The sequence below is a fragment of the Medicago truncatula genome, chromosome 2 (genome assembly GCF_003473485.1).
Source record: "Medicago truncatula cultivar Jemalong A17 chromosome 2, MtrunA17r5.0-ANR, whole genome shotgun sequence".
Lineage (NCBI taxonomy): Eukaryota > Viridiplantae > Streptophyta > Magnoliopsida > Fabales > Fabaceae > Medicago > Medicago truncatula.
The window spans coordinates 1,615,418-1,640,375 of NC_053043.1; the positions used below are offsets into that span (position 1 = coordinate 1,615,418).

General features: G+C 33.8%; 2 protein-coding genes across 2 annotated transcripts; one reads left to right on the forward strand and one right to left on the reverse strand.

The window, feature by feature from the left end:
* Positions 1-325: 325 nt before the first annotated feature.
* LOC11428532 (pumilio homolog 2) lies at positions 326-6,179 on the reverse strand. Its single transcript, XM_003593145.4, has 5 exons — positions 4,268-6,179; positions 4,015-4,177; positions 2,097-2,260; positions 1,169-1,427; positions 326-795 (listed from the first exon to the last, which is right to left on the reverse strand). The coding sequence occupies exons 1-5, from the start codon at positions 5,809-5,811 to the stop codon at positions 688-690; spliced, it is 2,238 nt and encodes a 745-aa protein (XP_003593193.2). The 5' UTR covers positions 5,812-6,179; the 3' UTR covers positions 326-687.
* A 12,836-nt stretch (positions 6,180-19,015) lies between these two features.
* Positions 19,016-24,493, forward strand: LOC11428533 (CD2 antigen cytoplasmic tail-binding protein 2). Its single transcript, XM_003593147.4, has 10 exons — positions 19,016-19,202; positions 19,355-19,562; positions 20,671-20,796; positions 20,887-21,039; positions 21,668-21,794; positions 21,975-22,016; positions 22,480-22,647; positions 22,746-22,788; positions 22,968-23,045; positions 23,911-24,493. The coding sequence occupies exons 1-10, from the start codon at positions 19,123-19,125 to the stop codon at positions 23,975-23,977; spliced, it is 1,092 nt and encodes a 363-aa protein (XP_003593195.1). The 5' UTR covers positions 19,016-19,122; the 3' UTR covers positions 23,978-24,493.
* The last annotated feature ends 465 nt before the right edge of the window (positions 24,494-24,958 follow it).

The following is a 24,958-nucleotide window of genomic DNA, read 5'->3' on the forward strand; positions in this document are numbered from 1 at the left end:
TGTTATATACATGAGTAATGATATTTATATATAACATGATAGATAGGAGTCTTTCTCTCACTTATTAATGGTGAAAAACAATAGAGTGAATATAAGAGAAATGTTTTCAAAAGTTGTCACAAAATGATTTTACGAATATATGTCTCATATAACATAATTTCAATATGTTGTCCACTTGCATATCTTTTTGTCTGCCCTCGGCCGGCGCACCCTCTAATCAGAAGAGCAGAAATGACATGACTTTAACTCACATACTAATTCTAAATTAAATAACAAGACAGGGAAGCATGGAAAAATGCAAATGCAATTAATGAACCAACATCATTCATTCCATATTGCACAAAACAAAAGAAGCCGAGAAGTTTTTACAATGACAACAAAACACCCTATCACTACACACCGTCCATTCTCAGTCAATGAGAATATCTAATTAACCTGATAATAAAATCCAACAGCTTACAAGACAACAAAATAGTACAACAACTTTTTTAATTTAAATGAGAGCAAAATTGTCTAATCCTTGATTTTTATCAAAAACAATTGGCTGAGCAGATAGATAGATACATGACCAATTCTAATTAGATTGGCTAATTGGTATGGTTATTAGCATCCAAATTACAGTTAAATAACATGCAAATAATTGTAGTAGCATACTCCAAAATGATCAATGCCAAGGGATAATTTACATCATTTCTTCAAAAGCTTATGTGAGAAAATCTTCTTGGAATACGGGCTATTTCGACAAATTGCTTTGTAGGACTCAATCTTTTCAACCAGTAAATTATACACATGACCCTAGTTTAGAAGTAAATAGAAAACATATCAGAAAAGAAAAAAAAACACAAATATCAAACCTATATGATAAAGATTTCGCTGCTCTAAAACAAGCAGAGAGTAAAGTAAGGAAATCGATAGTTGATATTTCAACACTGAACACACCATCACTTATTATAAATGTGCATACACATACATATATTTATCTTTGATTTGTAAATGAACGGATAATACACACTTTATACTCTAAAACTCTAAAATAGGTTGCTCACTTTAGATGAGTCAAATCTAGATAAGAGAAACCATAATGTTCATTGATCAAGCCCCAAAATGCTAAGACATGCACATGCACTTGTTAGAGATATGAAGTAGGAAATGAAGAGTGTGAACAAACCTCGGAATGCCGAAGAGCTTTCTGAATAACATAATTTGCATGTGGATCTTGAAGCAATAGGTCAAAGTGAGGATCAGAAAGCAGTTCATGAATGATTTTCGCCCGATTCTCATCGTTGAATACAACCAGACATTTTTCAACCACGCGACTACTAAACTTCTGCATTGACATATGCACATAATTGCCTTCAAACTGCCGAGTCAAAGTTGTGGCAGCAGATGGAATTCTGAAGTCCAAGACATATTGAACAACATAGTTTCTGAACAATCAAGAGATCAAAGGGTGAAAAAAGTAAATAGACTTTATCCCATAGTCTGAAAGTATAACATGAATTCAAAATGACAATAAAAATGATCAACGAGAATTGATTTGTCAACTAAAATTCCCAAAATATACAAAAAAAAAAACATGAATATTGTTTCGTAAAATGGTTTAAGGAATTTCATAATTTGGATCCTCTAAAGTGAGTAAAGGGTAAAATGAGAAATTCAATGATTGTTATTTCAACAGATCTATGATTTGTTATGATTTACCTACAATATCTACTTTTAATTGTAAAGTGAGTTGTGTTTCTCACTTTAAAGGAGCCGGATCCCAATAATTTAATAACACATGTGATAACTATGGACCATACTCTATTAAAGTGAATAATTCACTTTAGAAAATAGGTAAGATATCTCTACCATTTGACCATTATCAAAATAAATTATGGATGTAATATTAAAATATCAATACTTGATTTTTTTCAGCCAACGATTGAAATATGTAATATTTTATTCTATAAACTATGAGTTTACTTTAGAGACCCCATAAAACTGAGATTCTTTCTTCTGAAAAAAATATGTTTGTAGACAAATAGTGGATATTCTTAAAAGCAAAAATTAAGTAACAAATTTATATTTTTAAGAAACATGCTTTCGATAATTACCCATATTTATCTTGAGCTAGCAAAAGTGCATTAGCAGATATTTCTGCAACCAGTCTTTGTCTATGCTCCCCACTTGAATAGCGAATGCATTTTGGTAAAACACAACATCCATGTTGATGAGTTGCAATGTCGATGCAATGTCGTGCAGCAGCAACAAAGATAAACTGTCAATGCAAAGAACAGGAGAAGTTTAACTTTTTTGCAACAAAATATCAAATTTTGCACAGATATATTCTTTCTGACTTCATCAAACTCCAATTTTGAGTAGTAAAGAAAATACATTTGTGACAAACATACATGCCTAAATCAACTAAACCACATAAGCCCTTTACCCTAGAATTTAATTTGAATCATCACAAACTATCATAAGCAAAATGAGCTAAAATGTTGAACCTTTATGCATTGGAAGCCGGTAACCATAGCATTGTCACTTACACCATCACTGCTATGACTAACCATCACTAAGGGAATAGAAAAGGTAGGAGATAATGATTAAGAGGAATAAGAAGTTTATTAGCTTTGATAAAGTTATTGAAGAGTGAAGATTGTTGTGATCTGGTCTTTGAAATTGTTTTTCATGATTTAGTGAGAAATGAGTTTTTATGAGATTTTGTAAAGTTTGAAATTTGCAGAGTAATTAAATTGAAATTTGGTAAAGTTTGAAGGTTTTACTATTTGTGAGACACTTTTCTTTTTCCTCGCTATGGTCAATGAATTATAGGAAAATGTGCTTTTTCCTTTCCGTTTTTCTCTTTTGTTTTCTGAACTTTCATTGTCCCTGCACTTTTTTTATCATGAGTTTAATCACTACGTAAGGTTAAGCCTAACTCCCATGTTTTTTTTGCATTCAACAATTATAGTAAGGTGCAAAACATTTTCAAAAAGGATATTAAAACTGAAGCTAATGAGAGATCCATTCAATAGTAATTGGTTTGGAATTTCAAGACTTAAAAAGATATTAAATTAGTATGCTTTTGACCTTTAGGATATTCTTTAGTGCGTTTAATCTTTTATTGAAGGTCATGTTGGTGCTTTAGTGACAAACTGATAAGCAATACTTTTTAACTCATAAATTGTAAGTTTTCTTAGCTTATATTATGTATCTTCTTTTTAACTCCTTAATGTATTTAACTCTTTTGCATTGAAAGGTTTATGACAGATATGGTAAATACAAGAATTGTGGTCTGTATAGCTTTGAATGGTTGTTGTGTTTGATAAAATCTTATTTATTTTGCATGCATTTGTTGATTTCTTCAATTTGAAAATTAATCTACACTAAATGTGGTAATACTTATAGGTTCTCAGTCAGCTTCCATAACCATTGAAAGGGGAAAAGCTATCATTAAAAAAACATGTTATGTTGCTTTCCTCCTCACTCGGGTGTTTTTCCCTATCTATGTTGTTTGATTTTTGTAGTCTTTTCTTATTTATGATTTGAACATTAAAAGCAAGTTAATCAAGGTCATGCTTTTCTTGCGAGAGATATTGAGAGCATTTTATGACTTAGGACGTTGTGTTTAGTAGGAATGAAGCGTACTTTAGTTGTTTATAATGTGTATGTGTTATGTTGGAATATTTGTTATGGAGTTTTTGCAATAGTTATGGTGGGACATTATATATTGAATTTAGTGTAATTTTCTTCTCATATAGTTGTGGTTAGTAGACAGAACTTTCAGACAATACGTAACTGCAGGTGGAGGGTGATTGGATGGTAATTTGGAGACTTGCAGTGCAGCCAAAGGTGAGAAATTTTGTCTGGAAAGTGAAAGTGGCCGAAAATTGTCTACTAACACGTGTAAAACTAACTAATAAAGAAATGCATGATGGGACTAAACAAGTCATAAATAGAATAGTGTATAACCATAATGCAGGTGACACCTATCCTTTTCAAAAAAAGACTTAAAAAAACAAGTCATACCTTGTTATCTCCATTTCTTAGGTATTCCAAACAATGTTGAACAACATGATTTCCATTATTGTCTTTTATGAGAATCAAGAATCCTGGTTCAAGAGCTGATACGACTAATGAAACTTGTTGCTTAGTTTTGAGAGTCTCGATCAGCTTCTGCACAACACGAGTGCTGTGGGAAGGAGAGAACAATGAGGTCAAGTTCAACATTAGATAATAAGTACATTATTTCATATTAGTTATAAAATAGTTGCATGACTACCCGTGAGTATTTAACGAGATTCTGACAAGCTGCCCCGGCTCCTGGATAACCATCAGTATGATCTGCATCCTCTGCTCTTCACTACATACATCCAACAACTTCCGTATAAGATAATTTCCAAAAGGACTCATCATAAGTTCGACCACATGACCAATGATCTCATTAAATATCATTTGAATATCTTCCATTCTACCCTCATCAAACATTCTCTGCAAGAACCTGCCGCCATTTTGATCTTTGGCCATTAAATATATGCACCCTCGAGCTTCCATCAGGGAATTATACTTAGGTTGCATAGTGAATGGTGAACCAGTCCTAGAACTTCTAGGATTTTCACATGCTCCCACAACCTGCTGTTGAATGTCTAGTTCTGGCCTATGTGGATACTTAGCAAAGCCAAATTCACGCGCGGCATTTTGAAACCTCAATCGATCCGAACCTCTTGCACCAACATAAATTAATCCTTCACCCTGTAAGATGAAGCTCCCCTCACTTGTAACGGAATCCATATCTATATTTTCTTGTGGGATTCTAGCATTTGAAGGTGGCACAGCTCTAGGATTAATCCTAGAATTACCACGAAGGGAATCGAAAGGCAATCTTGACATTGAAACTTCATGCAAGAAATCCATTCCAAGTGAAGCATCGCTAACAGCTGAATTTCTTCTCAAGGATGGTGTAACAATCTCAGGTGTCAAACTTCCTCTACAATAGTAATCATTCATCATCTCTCTTCTATGATAAGGAGAATCCATTGAACCACCAAAACCATTCAATTGAGAGTACGTAATGTCTCGCAAGCGCAACCCACGGACAAGTCCTACTGATCCAAATGAATTAGCTACTTCGTAATCTCGGCTTAATGCCGAATTCCTTTCAGCTCCATGATGATTGATAGGGCTTCTCAACATAGAGGACTGAAACCCCACATAATCAGAATCCAAAAAACCTCTCTTATAACCATCAAAATCCACATACTTATCATGATTATTAAAATTATCAACATTGATTGGATTCAAAAAAGTAAAATCATTAACATTACTAGCATTCTCTTGATGTTGATTGCCATTACTACCACCAATGTGCATTTTACTGAAATTGCCACATAGATCAACAAACCTCTTTGACTCAGTGTTGTCCTTAGAATCCAACCAGAATGTGTTGTTATTGGGGCTACAGCCATACGATGTTCCCGTTCCAGTTCCAGTTCCAGAAGACATGGTGGATTTAAGATCCTCCATAAAAGATGGTGTTGTTGGTGAACCATTATCAGAAAACAAGCTTGAGGATGAACCATGATCAGATTGAATAGAAAAACCACTTCCAGTAGTGACAGTTGATGAAGACCTTGAAAAATTCATCTGATTCAAATTCTCTTCATCATAATAAAAATTCATCACACCATTACCAAAACCATGATTTTCCTGTTTCATTAAATGATCATGAACAAGATTGTGTGATGATGATGCATGAGGGATCTCATTCAACAACATTTCAAACTCTTTTCCATCATCTTTCACGTTTTCTATAACCTTTTTCACCATATCAAACAAACAACAATGGTTTCTTTCACACAAAACAGAGAAATTCAGTCTTGAGATAGTGATTGAAGAAGAGTGAATGACAGAAAAAGCTTGAATGGATTGATCGTAGGATTAGGGATTGAAGAATTGAATTGGATTTGATGCATTTGAAAAAAGTAATGATCTCATTTTGGGGTTTGTTTTTAAGGAGTTTGGTGAAGCATGTAAAGATTGAATACACACCGTAACACACAACACAGAGAATAAAAACAAACAAACCAAACACTTACGTTGGCAGCATGTGTGTTAAGTATTCAGAAACACTTTTTGTGCCAAGTAGATAACTTCTCTGCACAACTACAAATACTAATCTCAATCTCTTGAATCCGATATTTACCATTTTAGATACACGTTCGTTTCATATATATCCAAAAAAAAAAAAAAAACTCATACGTGTGTGGAGAAATCCGCGTTTGAAATTCAATCACAACGTCCGACTTAAATTTTTTGGTATTTTTATCGGTTGAAATCAGACTTCTTGACCGTTCCAAAGACACTTTATTACTTTTTTTTACGAATATTATTTGAAATTTCTATTGGGTTTTTAATTTTTTTAATGATAACTAATTAAGATGAAACTTTAAGCGTATTGGGCACGCTTTAAATGATTATTGTTTTTTATGAAAGTTGTTTAATTGTTATGGTTGATATTATTAAATAAAATTGAAAAAGGAAAATAAATATAATCCAAAAAGAATTTATGTTGCTTGATACTAACTTACCGACCTCCAAAATATTTTTTAGGATTTGTTTATTAAAATATTTCTTTTTATAATATCTATAAAAAAAATGCCCTTCTTTTTTTTGTACAAAATAAACACTCTCCTTTAATTCCCCTAAGAACAATATACTCTCCTTTAATCATTTTTCTTCAAAACAAACCCCTCCTTTAATGATTTGTATTTTTTTACGTATTGATCACTCTTTTTGCTACTTTACGTATTTATCATTCTGGTAATTAAAATTAGATTTACCTCCCTTCAAAAAATTAGATTTACCTTTTGTGCTTTGCTTTTTTTTTCTTTACCAAAATAAAAAATATATTTCTTTTTCAATTTTACTAATCGGATAATAAATTACAACCAATAGTACTTTTGACAAAATAGTACTATCACTGTGAATTCAGATAAAATATATTTATAATAAAGACTAGTTTAGTTAACAAAAAACTAGTACTTTTATCCGTACTACCGCCCGGAACATTAACAATTGAGAAGTTGATATATTGCAATATGATCTATTACATCGAAAATAAAACGATTCAATATTTTATGTGTGCGTCGTACGGGCGAGATATATGTAAAATATATTACTGTCATGAATTGATATAGATAAAATTACCATTAAGAATTCAATTCAAAAACAATGTATAGTAAATAACACATAAAAACACTATTAAGATAACTAACGTGATCCATAATTCGATAGAAGTTCAGATTGTGAAATCTCACTCTAAATTTGTATCTAAGTGAGTTTGAAGAGTTGGTACGTTTGGATAGAAGCTAGCGTTAAGGCTTTTTGTTTTCTAAAAAAATTGACTTTTTATCATCCAGTTAAGGCTCTTTGTAGAGTGGATGTTGGATGCAAGAATATGAAATCTCAAAAATCATACACTTTAGAAATTTCTTATGAAGCTTTATGTTTACCTCATCCTTGTACGTTTGCGTTTGTTTGATTGTAAAAAAATAATCAAGTTTGCATTCAAATCTGGCTATTTAATGAAAAATTAACATTACTAATGAAAGAAGTATGGAGACAGCATAATTGTGCCAACACTACCAATTACAATACTCATTATAACTTTTCACAAATTGCCATACTACAAACCTTTGTCATAGTAAATATCAACATAAGTCCCCTAAGCTGTTTTAACGATCATCAAATCTCTACCACTTCTATCAACATGTGCCATAAAGTGTACTTTCTTGTCTGATGAAGTGTTTAGCGCTTCCAATTCCTTCATGCATATTCTTGGTTGAGATACCTATAATTTTGAAGGCATGTTGGCGCCACATCTGCCAAATCATGTGCAACAAAAGAATAGCTCTATCAACGATTCGATATACAAAATCAATTTAAATTAGCTACACAATGCTCCTTGAAAAATCATAAAACCAAGCAAAGAAAGAACTTTCAAACAGTTGATACCTTACAAATTGATCAAAATGGCCAAAATAGACTCAAAATCCCAATATTTACTTTTTACTTTCAACTCAAAACAAACTGATATAGTTGCAACTTGCAATCAACATACATTTATAGCGCGCTGCAGAATATGTGATCCTTGATTTTACAAAGACTTTAATTGTTAGATTGATAAATTGTCTTCTTGCTGTTCAATTTCACATTTCTACAACATTTAAAATAACTACCAACAGGGGCACATTTATTTCAATTAAGCATAGAAAAATAAAAGACACTTGTAGTCTTAAATTGATATGGAATGAGCCATGCTTGGTCCAACTGAGTTGTTCAAAATCCATAGCATATGATCTTTGATAAATCTATGAAGTGATGAATAACCTTTATAAAAAATAAAAAAATTGTAGACGAAAGAGAGGATTATTATTAACCTTTATCAGTTGACTTACACTGATAAAATTACAATCAACAAATAGTTCCCAACTTATACTCACAAATTAAGCATGCAATTAGCAGCCCCAAGCAGTTCTTCAATGGCCGTGTACTATGTCCTAGATTTGCTTTCTTGACATGTTGCACACAAACAATTAACCCACTAAGGTTTTTAATTTATTTTTGTAAGGATTACCTATAGTTGACACCACATAAAATTTAAATGAACATTATAAAAAGACAACATGAAATACAATAGTTATGAAGTAGCAGTAATAGAAACCCAAGAAAATAAGAACCAAGAGAACATAAGAAACAATCTCAAAGAAAACAAAGCAAAATCAACTACACTAAAGAGCCAAACTACAACAACCTATTCTGAAAAAGCAACAGGAGAACAATACAAACAGCCGGTTAAAAAGACAATATTTTTTTTGTAAATTGAGACAAAACGCATGAAGACAAAGGCAAAGAGAAGAAAATAAAACCGATACGGTGCAGTTGAAACATAAAGAGAAAAATCAGAACACGGGGAAGAAAAAATGCCACTACATAGCAGCTGCAATACCAAAACACTGCTGCTGCACTACATTAGTCCACATGTAGAAAACCAGCTCTAAATTATGCAGAAAATCACCTCGATCTCTCTCCAAACTATGCATATATAGTCATTCTTCTTTCAAGCTTCACAATGTTGAATTTGCCTACCAAAAACAGAATGAGACAAAATGAAATGCCTAACATAAACTCACAACAAAATGATCAAAAATGAAATCATAACAACAAAAATAAATACGTGGAGGGAAAAGAAACCTGTCCAATTTTCATCTTCTCATCAAAGCATCACTCTTCATCATCTTCAGCGTATGAATTCAAACCTAGCCACACCACCATCCATAAAATAAGGGGGAAAAAATAACATAAGATTGCAACCTGCAACCACAGTGACTGTGACATCGTAAGATTTTTTCCCATCAAACAATACTTGATTTTGATACTCTGCTTCATGCTATGTTGGTGGTGTTAAATTTGTTTAAAATAGAAAACTAAACTGTTAGAAGAACCAAAAAGCAAGATAATTCAATACAAACAACCAACATAAATATAATTTAAAAATAATTTTTCTGAACTATAGAACTTGCAGACCAGAGCAAATAGTAGAATAAAAGCCGCTAAGCTGCAACTGGATTAAGTGGAGACGAATCAAAACCCAAGAAAAAACCATTTAGGTGTATATTTACACTATAAGCTATATTGGAATTTGGTGTATAGGAAATATACATCAAATTTGAAAGTTTGACTCAAATTAGATCAAAGGATGAGATGCATGCTTAGCCAAATGATGCGATCCAACGATCTCCCTTGTTTGGAGCAAAAACCATTTAGATTTAATGGTTACAAAGTCATTAACAATGTTAACAAAGATTGGATATAAGGATGATTGAATACTGTAACATAACATCGTAACCATGACCATGATTTACCTCCTTAGCCTAACTCATCAAAACTTTTATTTATAAAAAAGAAAAACATGAATAAATAAATAAATGACATCCTTTAATGATTGTAGTTTTTTAATATTTAGTATTTGTTTATAAAGATCAGTTTTTATACTGTTTTTGAATAAATGCCCTCATATTTAGTATTTATGAATTTATTTATCGGAAAGTCCCTAAAGGACTCATTGATTTGATTATTTATGATGAATGATACGTTTTTATTGAATTACTTAATGCTTAATTAAAAAATTCCTTTTCAGAAAAAGAAAGAAGTGCCGAATTTTAGAAATCTCCCCTTATACAAGGGATTTGATTGATAAGAATTAATGCACCAAACTTTACTTGATGCATAATTATTTTATTTTTTAGGGAACTTAATACATAAATTTTTAAGATTTGGCCTCAAAATACTTATAAAATACAATAAGTATAAGTACCTCTCAAAAAAACTAATATGAGTAACGTAAAACAAGCGTTTGTCAACATTTTTGTCAAATAATATTCTTGGGAGATAGGAGTAACAACCGTAACGTTTAAAAAAAAAAGTAATAATATATAGAAAATCAGATAAGTACAAAGGCACTCGAACCCAAAACATGGAAACAGAAACAAAAGATAAAAAGAGAAACAAGCCAAAAAAACCAAATTGCATATCTTATAATCCTCTTTTGATAATAGAGGTTAATATAACCCAAAGAAACTAAAAATGCTTCACATAATAGTGCACGAACATGGTGTCCAAAATGGGTGAACCGATGCTGGAGGTGGTGGTTGAGGGAATGGCAATAATGGTGTCTCATAGTAAGCTTGATAGCTAGTGTAAGGATCAACTCTCCCATGGAAAGAATACCTTGAATCATAAAAAGGATAAGGCCTTCCATAACGATCATATCCAACTTGACCAGCTCCCATAGGATGACTAGGTTCCACCATTCTTCTATCAAAATATGAACCATCAAATGGATATGGTTGATGATGATGATGATATGGATATTGTGGTTGTGGGTAATAGTACCTGTGATTAGGCTGCACCATCAAGTATATCAAACAATTAATCATTCGTGATATAAAAAATCAAACAATTTATAGATAAACAACCTAATAAAACCTATGAAGCATAAACACTTTTATAACAAAACATATGAAGCACAAACACTTTTATCGGATTTATGTATACATAATTATACCGATGTTTGAGTGTTACAACTTACCCCCCTACCCGCTGGATGTGGATACATATATTATAAAGACAGGAACCAAAGTGTTTCACTGTCATATCTTTCATTGTAAATCAGTGTTACATATATACAGAGTTTTCCTATCAAAATCCCTAAAGTCAAGCCTAGCTGATCCCAAACAACAAAGGAGAATTAATGACAATAAACTAGGACTTAAATACAATAAACTATATAAGGCAATATGTACAGAAAGAGGGTTATATGAAGTCAAACTCTGATCTGCTATCTCTTAAACATACTAAATCAGAATCTGCTAAAATGATGTGATTCTCTTTTACCCCCCCTCAAGTAGGAGCATGAAGATTTCGAATGCCCAACTTGGCAAGTAGGAATTGAAATGGAGCACGACCCAATGCTTTAGTAAGTATGTCTGCGAGTTGAGCATGAGTGGAAACATAAGAAGGTTGAAGCTGACCATGAAGTATTTCATTACGAACGAAATGACAGTCCACTTCAATGTGTTTGGTACGTTCATGGAAGACGGGATTCTTTGCAATGTGAAGCGCAGACTGACTATCACAATAGAGTTGCATAGGCATAGAATGAGAGATATCTAGACTGCAAAGAATACTCTTCACCCACTTTAACTCGCAAGTTGTATTAGCCATCGAACGGTATTCGGATTCAGCAGATGACCGAGACACAACTTGCTGCTTCTTGGTCTTCCAAGAGATAGGCGAGTTCCCCAAGAAGATGACCCAACCTGTGAGTGATCTGCGAGTGATAGGGCAAGCTGCCCAGTCAGCATCACACCACCCGTGCAGCTTCATATCACTTGTACTGTCAAGAAATATACCTTGGCCTGGATTCCCTTTAAGATACCGCACCACCCTTAGCGCAGCAGTCCAATGGTCTTCTCGTGGTTGCTGCATAAACTGAGAGAGAATATGGACACTATACGACAACTCAGGTCGAGTAAAACAAAGATAGATAAGGCGTCCAACAAGCCTACGGTACCTTTCAGGATTTTCAAGAAACTCCCCTTGAGCAAGACTGAGATTATGGTTCTGCTCGAGTGGAGTCGGCATAGGCTTTGCTCCAAGTAGCCCGGCTTCACTAATAATATCCAAAGCATACTTTCTTTGGCAGAGAAAAATCCCAGAAGGCGATCTCGCCACTTCCACCCCCAAGAAATATTTCAACAATCCTAAATCTTTCATATGGAAACAACGACTCAAGTATTCCTTGAACCGTTCAATCGAATCATGATTATTTCCACAAATGATCAAATCATCAACGTAAACTAAAACCACAAGCTGCACAGTTTTATCAAACAAGGTAAACAAAGAGTAATCAGAATATGATTGATGAAATCCGTATTGTTTGAGGGCTGAGGAAAGCTTAGCAAACCAACAACGGGGAGCTTGTTTTAATCCGTACAGTGACTTCCCAAGCTTGCATACCATCTCTGGTTGAGAGGGACGAAAACCAGGGGGCAGTTTCATGAACACCTCCTCTTGCAATTCTCCGTGTAAGAAGGCGTTATGAACATCCATTTGATGGAGTTCCCACTTCTTGGCTGCAGCAACTGCTAGCACAATTCGAACTGTAACCATTTTAGCTACAGGAGCGAATGTTTCATTGTAATCTATCCCCTCCACTTGATGATTTCCAAGGATCACGAGTCGAGCTTTAAACCGTTCTACGGTCCCATCGGAACGATGCTTGATCTTGTATACCCATTTACACCCCAAGGCCTTTTTATTTGCTGGGAGAGAGCATATAGTCCATGTGTGATTATCTTCAAGCGCTTGTATCTCCTGCTGCATAGCTGTACGCCATCTAGGATCTTTAACGGCCGTAGAATAATTTTTCGGCTCTTTCTCTGCACTTACAGCAGCAAGAAACCTGCGGTGCTGCACTGAAAAATTATCACAACTCACATAATGCATTATGGGATAGGGCGCACCTGATTTCGGCTGTAGAGGGAGTGAACTCGTAGATGGGCTCATAACCATTTTTTTGTACATTATATGTCACATAACCATTCAGCTTTACAGAGGGATTCTTCACGCGTTTACCTCGACCAAGATCTTCTTCACTAATTTCTTCATGTTCATCATCTTGTTGTAGCACTTGTGATGTCCCAACTTCTTGCACATTCTCTTCATCAGTACCCCCCCTTAATTCAGAAATTTCCACTTCCAAAGGTAGCTCCTGATGTTCACTCACTGCACTTTGAGTTTCATAGTTCTCATTTTCGATAATTTGTGTTGGCTCACTCGAAATTTTATCAATAGAGGCAAAAGGGAACTCATTCTCAAAGAATGCTACATCTCTTGACACAAAATAATTTTTGTTGTCTAGATCAAACAACTTCCATCCTTTCTTCCCGGGAGGGTATCCTACAAATACACACTTCTTGCTTCGGCTGGTAAACTTATCACCTTTCCTTCCTTGATTATGTGCATAACATAAAGATCCAAAAACCTTCAAATGTTCATATGAAGGTAGCTGCCCATTTAGCATCTCATATGGGGTTTTTCCATCTAACAGAGGTGTTGGAGTCCTATTTATGAGGTATCCTGCTGTTAAAACACACTCACCCCAGAAAGAAATAGGCAAATTGCTTTGAAATCTCAGTGCTCGGGCAATGTTTAGGATATGTCTGTGCTTTCTTTCGACCCGTCCATTTTGTTGTGGCGTTCCCACACAAGATGTTTGGAAAATGATCCCACGCTTGATAAATTCTGTTTTTAAACATGTAAACTCAGTTCCATTATCACTGCGAATTATTTTAATTTGCTTCTCATATTGTCTATCTACCAAAGCAATAAAACTTAATATAGTTTGTGAAACTTCTCTTTTATCAAGCAATAAATAGATCCAAACAGCTCGAGAAAAATCATCTACTATTGTTAAGAAATAATACGCTCCACATGAAGAAGGAGTTTTGTAAGGCCCCCACAAATCACAGTGAACTAGTTCAAAACTACTACTAGCTTTGTGATCACTTAAAGGAAAACTATCCCTAGTTTGCTTTGCCCTTTGACAAACATCACAGGCTTTATTTTCAATCACACTCTTATTTTTACCAACATTTGAAATTAACTGACTAATCTTCATGGAAGGATGTCCCATGCGTTTATGCCAAAGATGCAACAAAGACATGTCTCCTACTTTGCAGACTTTCTCATGTCGAATCCCTCTAAAATGGTAGAGCCCATCTCTTCGTTCACCCACTCCAATCAGCGTCTTCGAAGTGCGGTCCTGCATAATACATAGAGAGTTAGTGAACTGACAAACACAATCCATATCATCTATCAATTGGGATACAGATATCAAGTTGCAATTTAATCCGGGCACATATAGAACGTTGTTAAGTTGCAGGCCCCCTTCAAGAATTACACTTCCTTCTTGAGTAGCAGCAGCTTGTTCTCCATTTGGCAGACCCACCGGGCATCCTTGCACGCTCTTCATTTTGTGCAAAAATCTCACATTTCCAGTCATGTGATTAGAAGCGCCTGTATCAACAATCCATATTGTATTTTTACCTGTCATTCTTTCCGTATTGCTTCCCTTATGAGTGTTTAGAAGCTCTACCAAAGTCTGCCACTGCTCACTACTTAAACCTGTCAACCCGCTTGCATCTGCATTTGTCACGACCGGGCCTCCTTCATTTGTTTGGACAGCATTTGCACGAATAATTGTGCTTCTCCCACGTCCTTGATTAGAACCTCTGGTTTGTTGTTGTCCTTTTCCTCGACCTGCACCCATCTTAGTTTCATTTCGTGGCCTATCTCCCCACCAATCAGGGTATCCAACTACCTGAAAACAGCTTAATGCATCATGTCCTGTTCGATTGCAGTATGAACATACCGCATTCTTCTCCTTCATATCACCACGTCCTCTAGCCCTTCCAGCAGTTTGCACGGCCAGGCCAACGACCTCTCCTCGTTCTTCCTTGGTCCTAGCAATTGATTTCACACGCTCCTCTTGTATCAAAGTAGCATATATTCTGTTCAGCGATGGCAGCGGATCAGTAGCAAGCAAATTAGAGCGGACTGTTCCATACAACACATCATCTAGTCCCATCAAGAACTGATGCACTCTTTCTTCTTCTCTTTGCTTCTCTAATTTCGACTTGATGCCGCATTTGCATCCTGAGCACGTGCAGATTGGGATTTGTTGGTAATTTGCCAACTCATCCCAAAGCATCTTGAGTTTTCCATAGTAATTCACCATGGCCATTCCTTCTTGTTTACATTGTGCCAGATCCGATTTCAATTGTTGGATCCTAGGTCCATTCACAATTGAGAATCGTTCTTTGATGTCTTCCCACAATTCCTTTGCATTCTCCATATAAGAGATGGTCGATCGCAAAGTTGGATCTATAGTGTTCAGGATCCAAGACACGAGCATAGATTGTACGGTCCACCAATCCTCCATTTCTGTCGATCCTTCTTCAGGTTGTTTTATGTTTCCTTCGACAAACCCCCATTTACGTCGTGCCCGTAATGAGGTCTTCATCGCCTTAGCCCATTCATCGTAGTTTTCACCACGTAATTGGACTTGGGTGATAACGCTTCCTGGATTGTCGTGCGAACTCAGATCATACGGAGAAGGTGTCTTCTTCCCAGCTATTTTTGTTTCTGCATTTCGATCTCCTTTGATCCCACCTTCTATGGTGGAATCATTTTTGTCCGCCATTTTCAGCAAACATTTCTAATTTAGGATCAGAATTGCTCTGATGCCATATAAAGACAGGAACCAAAGTGTTTCACTGTCATATCTTTCATTGTAAATCAGTGTTACATATATACAGAGTTTTCCTATCAAAATCCCTAAAGTCAAGCCTAGCTGATCCCAAACAACAAAGGAGAATTAATGACAATAAACTAGGACTTAAATACAATAAACTATATAAGGCAATATGTACAGAAAGAGGGTTATATGAAGTCAAACTCTGATCTGCTATCTCTTAAACATACTAAATCAGAATCTGCTAAAATGATGTGATTCTCTTTTATATATCTATGTGAAACAAGATAGTAACTTATATATAACTTATCAAAACCAAAACGCTAAAGAATTGAAATGATGGAGGAACAATTTTGAACTGAAATGAGAATGTTGTAGCCTATGGTGTCTATATATAAGCAGAGAAATGTCGGTGTGTATGTATGGGCCGGGTTTGAAACAAATGTTACGGTTAGCAATCATACTATTTCCAAATATAATTTCTTTTTTGATTTATTACTTTTTTCATGAGCCAATAAAATCTTTACATATCATTTCTTTCTTTTTTAAGTTACATGTTACCGATATGAATTAACCTTTCAAACAAAAAATGTAACTGATGTGAAAATTTTCACTATAGAAAGCAATCACGCATACAAGGTTAATTCTCCTATATTAAAGACGAATTTCCTCTGTACACCAGAGTTGGAGATTGTACTCATGCTCACTTATTTAAATGATCAAAGTCTTTTTAACAATTGAACCAATCCTATTTTTAGTATTTATCACATATTGAAAAATATGGAGTATTTGATATACTTCGTGTTATAAGACATATAGAAACAAAACAATATATTAAGGGAAAACAAACAATAAAATTATATACTGCAGATTTTGAAAAATAATCATGAGAGATCAAATGATCTTTTCTACAAGAGATTAAATGAAAATTTTAATGCGTATAATACTGGCAAATTTTCCTTTTTGAAGGCAATGCACGAATTAAAGATTATGAAATATTAGTGTCATTTGAAATGTCACGTTATTAAAAAAATTAAAATCTTTTTTGTGTTTGTTTCAATTTTACTAAATTTATTCCTAGTAATAACATTTCTTGGAATATAAAGATGAGAATTTTATTTCAAGTATTTAGAAAATATATGTTTGGTTAACTTTATTTTGTCAAAAAAAAAAGGTTTGATTAACTTTATATTATTCGTAGGAACCATAAAAATAGAGATTATAATTGGTAACTACATATGAATTTATTCTCATATTCATTGAAACTTTATTCCCGCCATGTTCTTTGGAAAAATTTCTCTGTACTCAGGAACATTTTATAACCGGGAATCAAATTTAATAAACTCGTAACAACATAGACATATATATTTCTATTATTTTACTCTTAGGAATCAACAAATATAATTTAAAACAAACATACCCTTTAATTTTTCCACCAACAATGTATTGCTCAGAGTATTATAAGATTTAAATCCCCTTAAATAAAGTCTTTATGATTGGTCTATTAGTGTGAGGGGTTTGGATAGTATGCATGAGATCTTAGGTTTAAAGCTCGTTATCTCTATTGTATACATAAAAATTCTCTTAAGTTTAGGAGGCCACGTGAAATATGCTTTTGGAATTTTTATGGACATGATCTATAATATGTGGATGGACCTCCGACTGGTAATTCATATCCAGACCGTCAAGCGAATAGTTCTTCCATTCTTTTAGGGACCAGACACCAATCAATTTCTCTTTTTGGCAACAAATTGCGTCAATTATGAGTCAGGCAGGATGCATATAAACAACCGGTGGCTCCCATCAACTATTGGTGCACTCAAGATTTGATACATGCCATAACCTAACTTCGTTAGCTAAAGACTTAGGGGTAATTAATTGTTGTAGACTAGGCTAAAGTCCATTTCCTTAACAACCCAGATCATTTTGGCCAATAGTGTACACACGAAGTACTGTATAGACTTTCCCTAAATATTGTTTGCATGTACACTATCCCACCTCATTAGCAGAGAAATGAGCTTTTGCTACAATCCACCATCATGTTGTAGATCTTAGATATTGCCGAATTTAAATCTAAAACGTGTAGTTATTATGTATTCTCTAACTACCGATATTCGATCTTTTTGCTTTAGTCCTCTTGAAAGTTCTATTCCATTCTTAATTTCTTGTAAGTTTTTTTTATCATTACTTTTGATATTATTTTTAAGTCAATTCTCATGTATCATTTGAGATCTTATAAAAACTCATTAAAAAATCTAAAATGTACATATGACTTATTTAAAAAAATACATAAATCAAAGTTAGAAACAGAGATTAAAAGTTAGAAGTTTTTTTTTTTTTTTTTTATAAATTAAATCGAAATGTTAAAATATTTACAGAAGAAAAAATATGTAACCATTATTAATGTTCATTTCAGATTAGACAATCCTAAGTCTAGAGGGGATCTTGAAATTCGGACAGCTCGTGCTTCAAATATATCTATTATAGACAAATATGTTTGGGAATTGATCCATAATCCTGATAAGTTTTGGGTCAACCTTCTTTCTTCTAAATATCTTCGTGGTATCTCTGTTTTAGAGGCGACAAATTATCAGGGTTCTTCTTGTGTTTGGAAGGCTATTACCAAGACAGTTGAAGTTTTGAAATCCGGTTTCAAGACTAGAATTGGAAGAGGAGAGGTTTTTCTTTGGTATGACAAATGGTTGGAGGATGGTTATCTTTGTAATCTTGTACCTTATGTCCACATTAGTGAAACTAATTTGAGACCGTGGGACATTTACTATCACGGCCGCTGGAATTTCTCTCATCTCACAACTCAGATACCTCTCAATATTCAACTCCAAATTCAAAGTATCTTCATCGACGAGTCTCAATTCAAATCTAACCATTGATCACAAATCTTAAATGACATGTGGACAAAGGTTAATAATTTTTGAAAAAAATTAACGGAGAAGACCAAAATAGTAAATGGCATAAGATTTATAGGACCAAATTGAGACACTTTATAGTTAGAGATCAAAATGAAATCCAAAAATAAGTTAAGGAACCAAAAACATGTACTATTTAGTAAAAAAAATAAAAAAATAATATACAATGAGCAATTAACCCATGATTTGAATTGAATAATCTAATTCCATTTTTCCTTTATTTCCAAAAAGAAGAAAATTCAAGAGAATAAGTAGAAGCTGAAAGTTTTGTCAAAAAAAAAAAGTAGAAGCTGAAAGTGTTGAACCGCTTCTTCTCTCTGGAAGGAAGCTTCAATGTCAGGTGAAGGTTCATCTCGTAGCCGCGGTAAACGTCCTCTTCCCGAAGACAATGACGATTCCGCCAAAAATCCACCGTAATTCTTCTTCTTCTTCTTCTTCTTCTTCTTCTTCTTCTTCTTCTTTTTCAATCTAAAACCCTAATTCGATTCCATTATTTATATTATGAGTTTGTTGAACTGAATTTTATCATAATTGATTTGAATTTATGCATGAATTTATTATACAGAGCAAAGAGGGTTAGGTTTCCGAAGGGGAAGAAAGGGAAACCAGTTGAAGTAATAGTGGAGAAAGTAATTGCTAAGGAGGATGTGAATGATTTGTCGAACCCGGCCGTTGCTGCGAAAGAGCGTGTGAAACGGAGGAATCAAATTACTGCTGAGCTTATCAGTGACGAAAATGGAGGTATCTCCAAGGTTGCTGAAGTTACATATAAGGTTTGTTTTTTGTTTTTTAAGTTTTTCTTTGTGTTTTTGTGTTGATAGATAATGGTACAAACAAACTATTTGCAGCTTATAGTACACACACTTATTATGATAAGCACTTAAGTATAAGCTATTTGCAAAAGATGAATGAAATAAAGTTAAATTGTTTTCGTATAAGTTATAAGTTGTTTTCATAAGCTATCTTGGAGAACTTACGAAAATCAGCTGAAAACATCTTATGAACATTGTCATAAGCTACTTTCATAAGTTCTCTCAAATAGTCTTACAAAACTTATGTCAGGGGATAAGCTCAAATAAAACCAATTCATCGTCAAATAGGCCCAATGTTCAGAACATGAGATTTAAATTAACTTCATGCAGAATGCATTATTTGAACAAGTGAATAAAAAAAGGTATTGTGAGTGGTAAATAATCAATTTGTAACATTTTTCTGTTAATGGAAGGTATTGTGAGTGGTAAATAATCAATTTGTAACATTTTTCTGTTAATGGAATTAAGAATGTTCTAGAGTGGATTTTTGTTATAAGAATATGCTTATATGGCGTGCGAGATGGAGGGTAGTCAAATCACTACACTAGAGGTAGAGTAAGGCCTAAAATTACTATAAGAGAAACTATTAAGAAAGATCTAGAGATTAATGAGTTGTATAAAAATATGATATATAATAGAACATTGCAACGTTGTTTGATCCATGTGGCCGATCCTACTTAGTGGTATAACATGGCTTGGTTGGTTGTTGCTGTTGTTGCACTTGCTGTTACTTGGGAATTTGAATTTACTCCATTGTATACAGCTTGTTGATATATTTCAGTTTTCAGCACTTGGAACATTTCATTAATTGGCAATGCTTGGATATAAATTTTTTTTTTTTTGTAAAGTAATTTGTATTTGTTGTATGGAGTGTTTGTAATGGATTATAGTAGCGTAAATTATATGCTTGTGAAGTTTAGAGCCAGTTGGGTTTAGTTCAAATGCATTTTCGTACCATGATTCTTTTGTAAATTGGCAGTATTTTTATAGTCAATTTGTTCAAATGAACATTTCATTGGGTTCATTTTAAGGATAGGCAGGCAAGCAGATTAATAATGTGTGTTGGCAGGAAAATGAGAATTTTGTTGAAGACGGGATTCAGATTGAGCCTTTCAACCTAGATAAAGAAAGGGAAGAAGGTTATTTTGATGCTTCCGGAAACTTTGTTGAATATGTAAGAGATAATGAGATTAAGGTGAGGTATTTCTATTTTCTAGTATTTTCATTTTTTATTCATGATTATTTAATTTTTATTCAATTAATAAGTTGTCAAGGATTCTTGCAGGATGCATGGCTTGATAATGTTGAGGTTGATCCTAGATATGCTGGATTAAGCTCTGTGGCAACAAATGATGAAGAGGAGGTCCAAGAGCTTTCTTCTAAAGATGTGGCAATCATGAAGAGGCGCATTGCAAATGTTCTTGAACCAGAGGAAACAGTAAGTCCTATGTTTTATCATTTGATTCATTCTTATGTCTGATTGATTTGAGAAAACAAAATAATGCTAATTTGTAATTAGTGACAATAGGAAATGAAAACAAAAATTATTTTCTCTAACCAAGCAAACCTTTAAATTATTCTTTTGGTAAACATTGTTGAGGGAATTGATACCCTTTAAACATTTATTGGTTTGTTCATCCTCTTAATGTGTAAAGAATGGGTAATTTTGAAGTTGGAACTAGGAACCGCCGAAAATTAAAAAGTGAAATTTGCTGTTAATTCCATAGTAGGCTATTCTGTGTTACTTTAGACCTGACATGTAACTGTTTTCCTCTCCCTCGTGGTTGGCAGAGAAAAACCAGGTAATCGGTAATCCCCAATTTGGCTTAAAAAGGGGGTTCCAAATTTTCTTAAAAATAAAAGAAGCAAAGTATTGTTGTAGGAAGTTATATTAGCTTGGAACTAACTACCATTGTTAATTTTATATAATATTTAAATGTGTTCTCTTAAAGTCTTGCCATTGGAAATCACTTTAATTGACGGTAGAATTTACGTACATACTTATTTTGTTAAGGGATGTTGAAGGTCATTTGTTGGTTTGTGATGATTGGTATCTTTTCCAATAGGTCTTACAAGGCTTGAGAAGGTTAAAAGGCAGCGGTGATAGAAAGACAAAAATGTCTGGTGAGACTAAGATTGTATTTGACCAGCTAACTGAGGATGCTATGAAACTTATGGAGAATGGTGAATTCAGTTAAGTCATTCTCATTGGGCTTTGTAGCTATTGTCCATGGCTAAGACATGTATTTATTATGACAGCCTGATGGTACCTTTGTCTTTGTGTTGTCCAGCTTGCTGTGCTTCTAGATTTGTTTTTACCACATGATGCTTAATATTGACTTCTTTCTGTTTGTCTGTTTGTGTTTATTGCAGATGTTTATCATGAACATAAAGAGGTTTTTGAGCGTGAAGCAGGTCAGTGTATTACATCATGCCTTTGCTTTATTTTTATTATGTTTAATTGCTGTATTCACACCTTTACTTTTATGTTTTGTGACTCACAAAACATTGTGATATGAGTTACTTTATTAACACGATGGAATATGCTGGTTAATTTATAACTTAGCCAGGTCTTTTAATGACATGATTCTATTCCACTTGTGTTGGTATTATGGTCGAGATGTGAAATGAAAGACGTTGCCGTATCATCATGGTGTTATAATAAGAAAACTATTTTTTGGACCATCACATTAAGCTTTAAACTTCGGGGAAGTTGGTCCTAGGCATTATTTAATCTCAATATTTTTCTTGTCTCATCTTCCATGAATAATGATATCAACGTATAGATTTACAAGGACTGAAGAGCAAGGAATGCTACATGTTTTTGTAGGAGCACCAGTTACTAATGCTTTTGTGTTTTACATTCTCTCTCTTTCAGATGGATATGAGAAATTGGTCAGGGCAAGAGAAGAAGGCATATCTGGGAACTCGGATGATTTTGATATGTTTGCTGATGATGATGGACAAGCTGCCACTAAGCCATCTACAGCTGAAAATAATGCAGTTAGTGAACCATCATCAGATGCCACTAATTCTGGTACAGAGGGTAAAAACATTGCCTCTATAACTTTGGCATCTGAAATGGCAAGTTTGTTGCTGTATTTCATCTTTAATGTTTTTAATCGGTTCTATTTTTCTTTCCAGGCGGAGCTTTGCAAAGTGACTATGTGTATGATGAATCTTCTGGGTATGACTTTTTTTCCATATACTTTTTTTTTAAAATTAATCTAAAGTGATCTACAATACTCGCCTATGATTTAATGCTGTAAAAGTTCATTTAGTACTCATCTGTTCTTTATCTTTATGAACTCTTATAAAAAAAATCTGTTGAAAACTTGATCTGACATCAGTTATTTATTGGTCCAGGTATTATTACAGCAGCAGTTTGGGCTATTACTATGATCCAAATACAGGGCTTTATTGCTCTGCAGCATCAGGGAAATGGTATTACGAAATCATGATTCATCTTAGTCATGTGTCATTTTTATGTTTTTAATTGTAGTTTCTTTATCCTTCTCAAAAAAATTGTAGTTTCTTTATTAGCCTTCTTAAAACATCAACATGCCTTTAGATGTGAGTTCTTTGTTGTTTAAATCTTAATCCTATTCTGGTTAGATAGATATTTCTTATATGAAAACTCTACCTAGAACCATGCATTATTCGTACTTTGCTTGAAGCTTGATCTTGGGTGAAAGTAAAAAGACCGATGTATGATTGTGCTTGTGCTAGTCTAAGATAAGAATATGCCAGTAGTTAGAGGGAGAAGAAGATTAGGTAAAGTTATAGCTCAAACCATTGAAAACGAGACACCTTCTGTGTCATGACACCTTTTGCCAACCCTACCTAATGGAAAAATGTCCTACTAGTTGTATGTTTGTTGCTGATTGATAGACAATGTTATTTTTATATGAACAAGAGAATCCTAGAAAAGAGGTAGCGGTTGAATTTACTCTTGTTTATGGATAACTTAGTCTCTTGAATTTTTGGGATTCCATGTTGGATGGACCTTGTTAAAATAGCTGGATAATTTTTCTTTATATAAAAGATTAGGTATTGCAACCCAACCCTCAAGCCCTGTAAGAATCACATGAGGGGCAAAGCTCTCCCTCTAGAGTTTTAACGTTGTAGTTCCTGTATTCAAACTTGAGAACTCTGGTTAAACTGTAAGAAACCAATGTCATCTCATTCAATCGCTCTTGAGTAGTATCTGTATAGTTTATTTTCTGCATTTAGTGATCGGTTCATTCTTGGTCTTACTGATAATTGTCTTTGTAGCTCACTGGGATTGTTTATTTTTGATTAAACACAGGTACTCCTTTAATGAAGAGACTGGCACCTATGATGAAGTTAATGAGGTTGCATCCAATTTGAGTTGATGGGCATGTCTCGGGAGTATAGACAGTTCATTAACATATCCACAATCATTGTCTTCCAGTGGCATATGTACAGACAGAAACATTATTCTTTTTTTTTTCCCCACACTTTCTACTTGTTTAGGTGCTGCAAGTTTTTCTTCTGCCTTAACACACATACTCTTTCGACCTGCAAGTTCCAATAGCATGTTTCTGTGTTGATATTGCGAAGAAAACTTGTGATCGTGCTGAGCAAGCCGTTACAGCAGAAACAAACACAGCAGTCGTCAGTTTACGCTCCAAATTTCAAATTTATTTCTGCTTGTGCAATTGGATAGCTGTTTACTTTGGCGCCAAATTTAGGACGTTCCTAATGTGTTGCTTGCTGTGAGTACTAGTGGCTTTTTTTTCTCAAGGTAGTCACTTTTTTTTTTTACAATAGTACTAGTCACACTTTATTAATGAAAATATTTTATATTTTTATATATGTGCTGTAAAAATATTATGCATCAGTACATCGTTTATTCTCTTATTGACATAGTTATGGTTCTCAATCCACAAATTATGCGACAAATTCTGAAATTTGCACTCCTTTTGTGCAGTTAGGATTGTGAATTGAATCACGTACGTATAATTTAGTGTGTTCAGGCTTGAGGGTTGAATCACATACACATTTTATTTATTATATATATAATTTTGAATACTATGAAAACAAACATATAGTATTGTGTCGTATTAACAAGTTAATAAAGCTATATTAGTGGTATAGACTGCACAAATAGTAGTATATTGTAATATTTTTACTTTTGTATACTTTAAACTTAACGCAGCTTTTTATATTACCTTTTATATTATAGAAGTACAATCCTAATCTAACCGATATATACAAAGATTATTTTACTAAACAAGAAATTATTTAAACAAGTAATAATGAAGTGAAGAAACAGGAAAATAATAACACCACTTTTTATCGGCTCATGTCAATAGAGGAGGAGGTAATGTTAT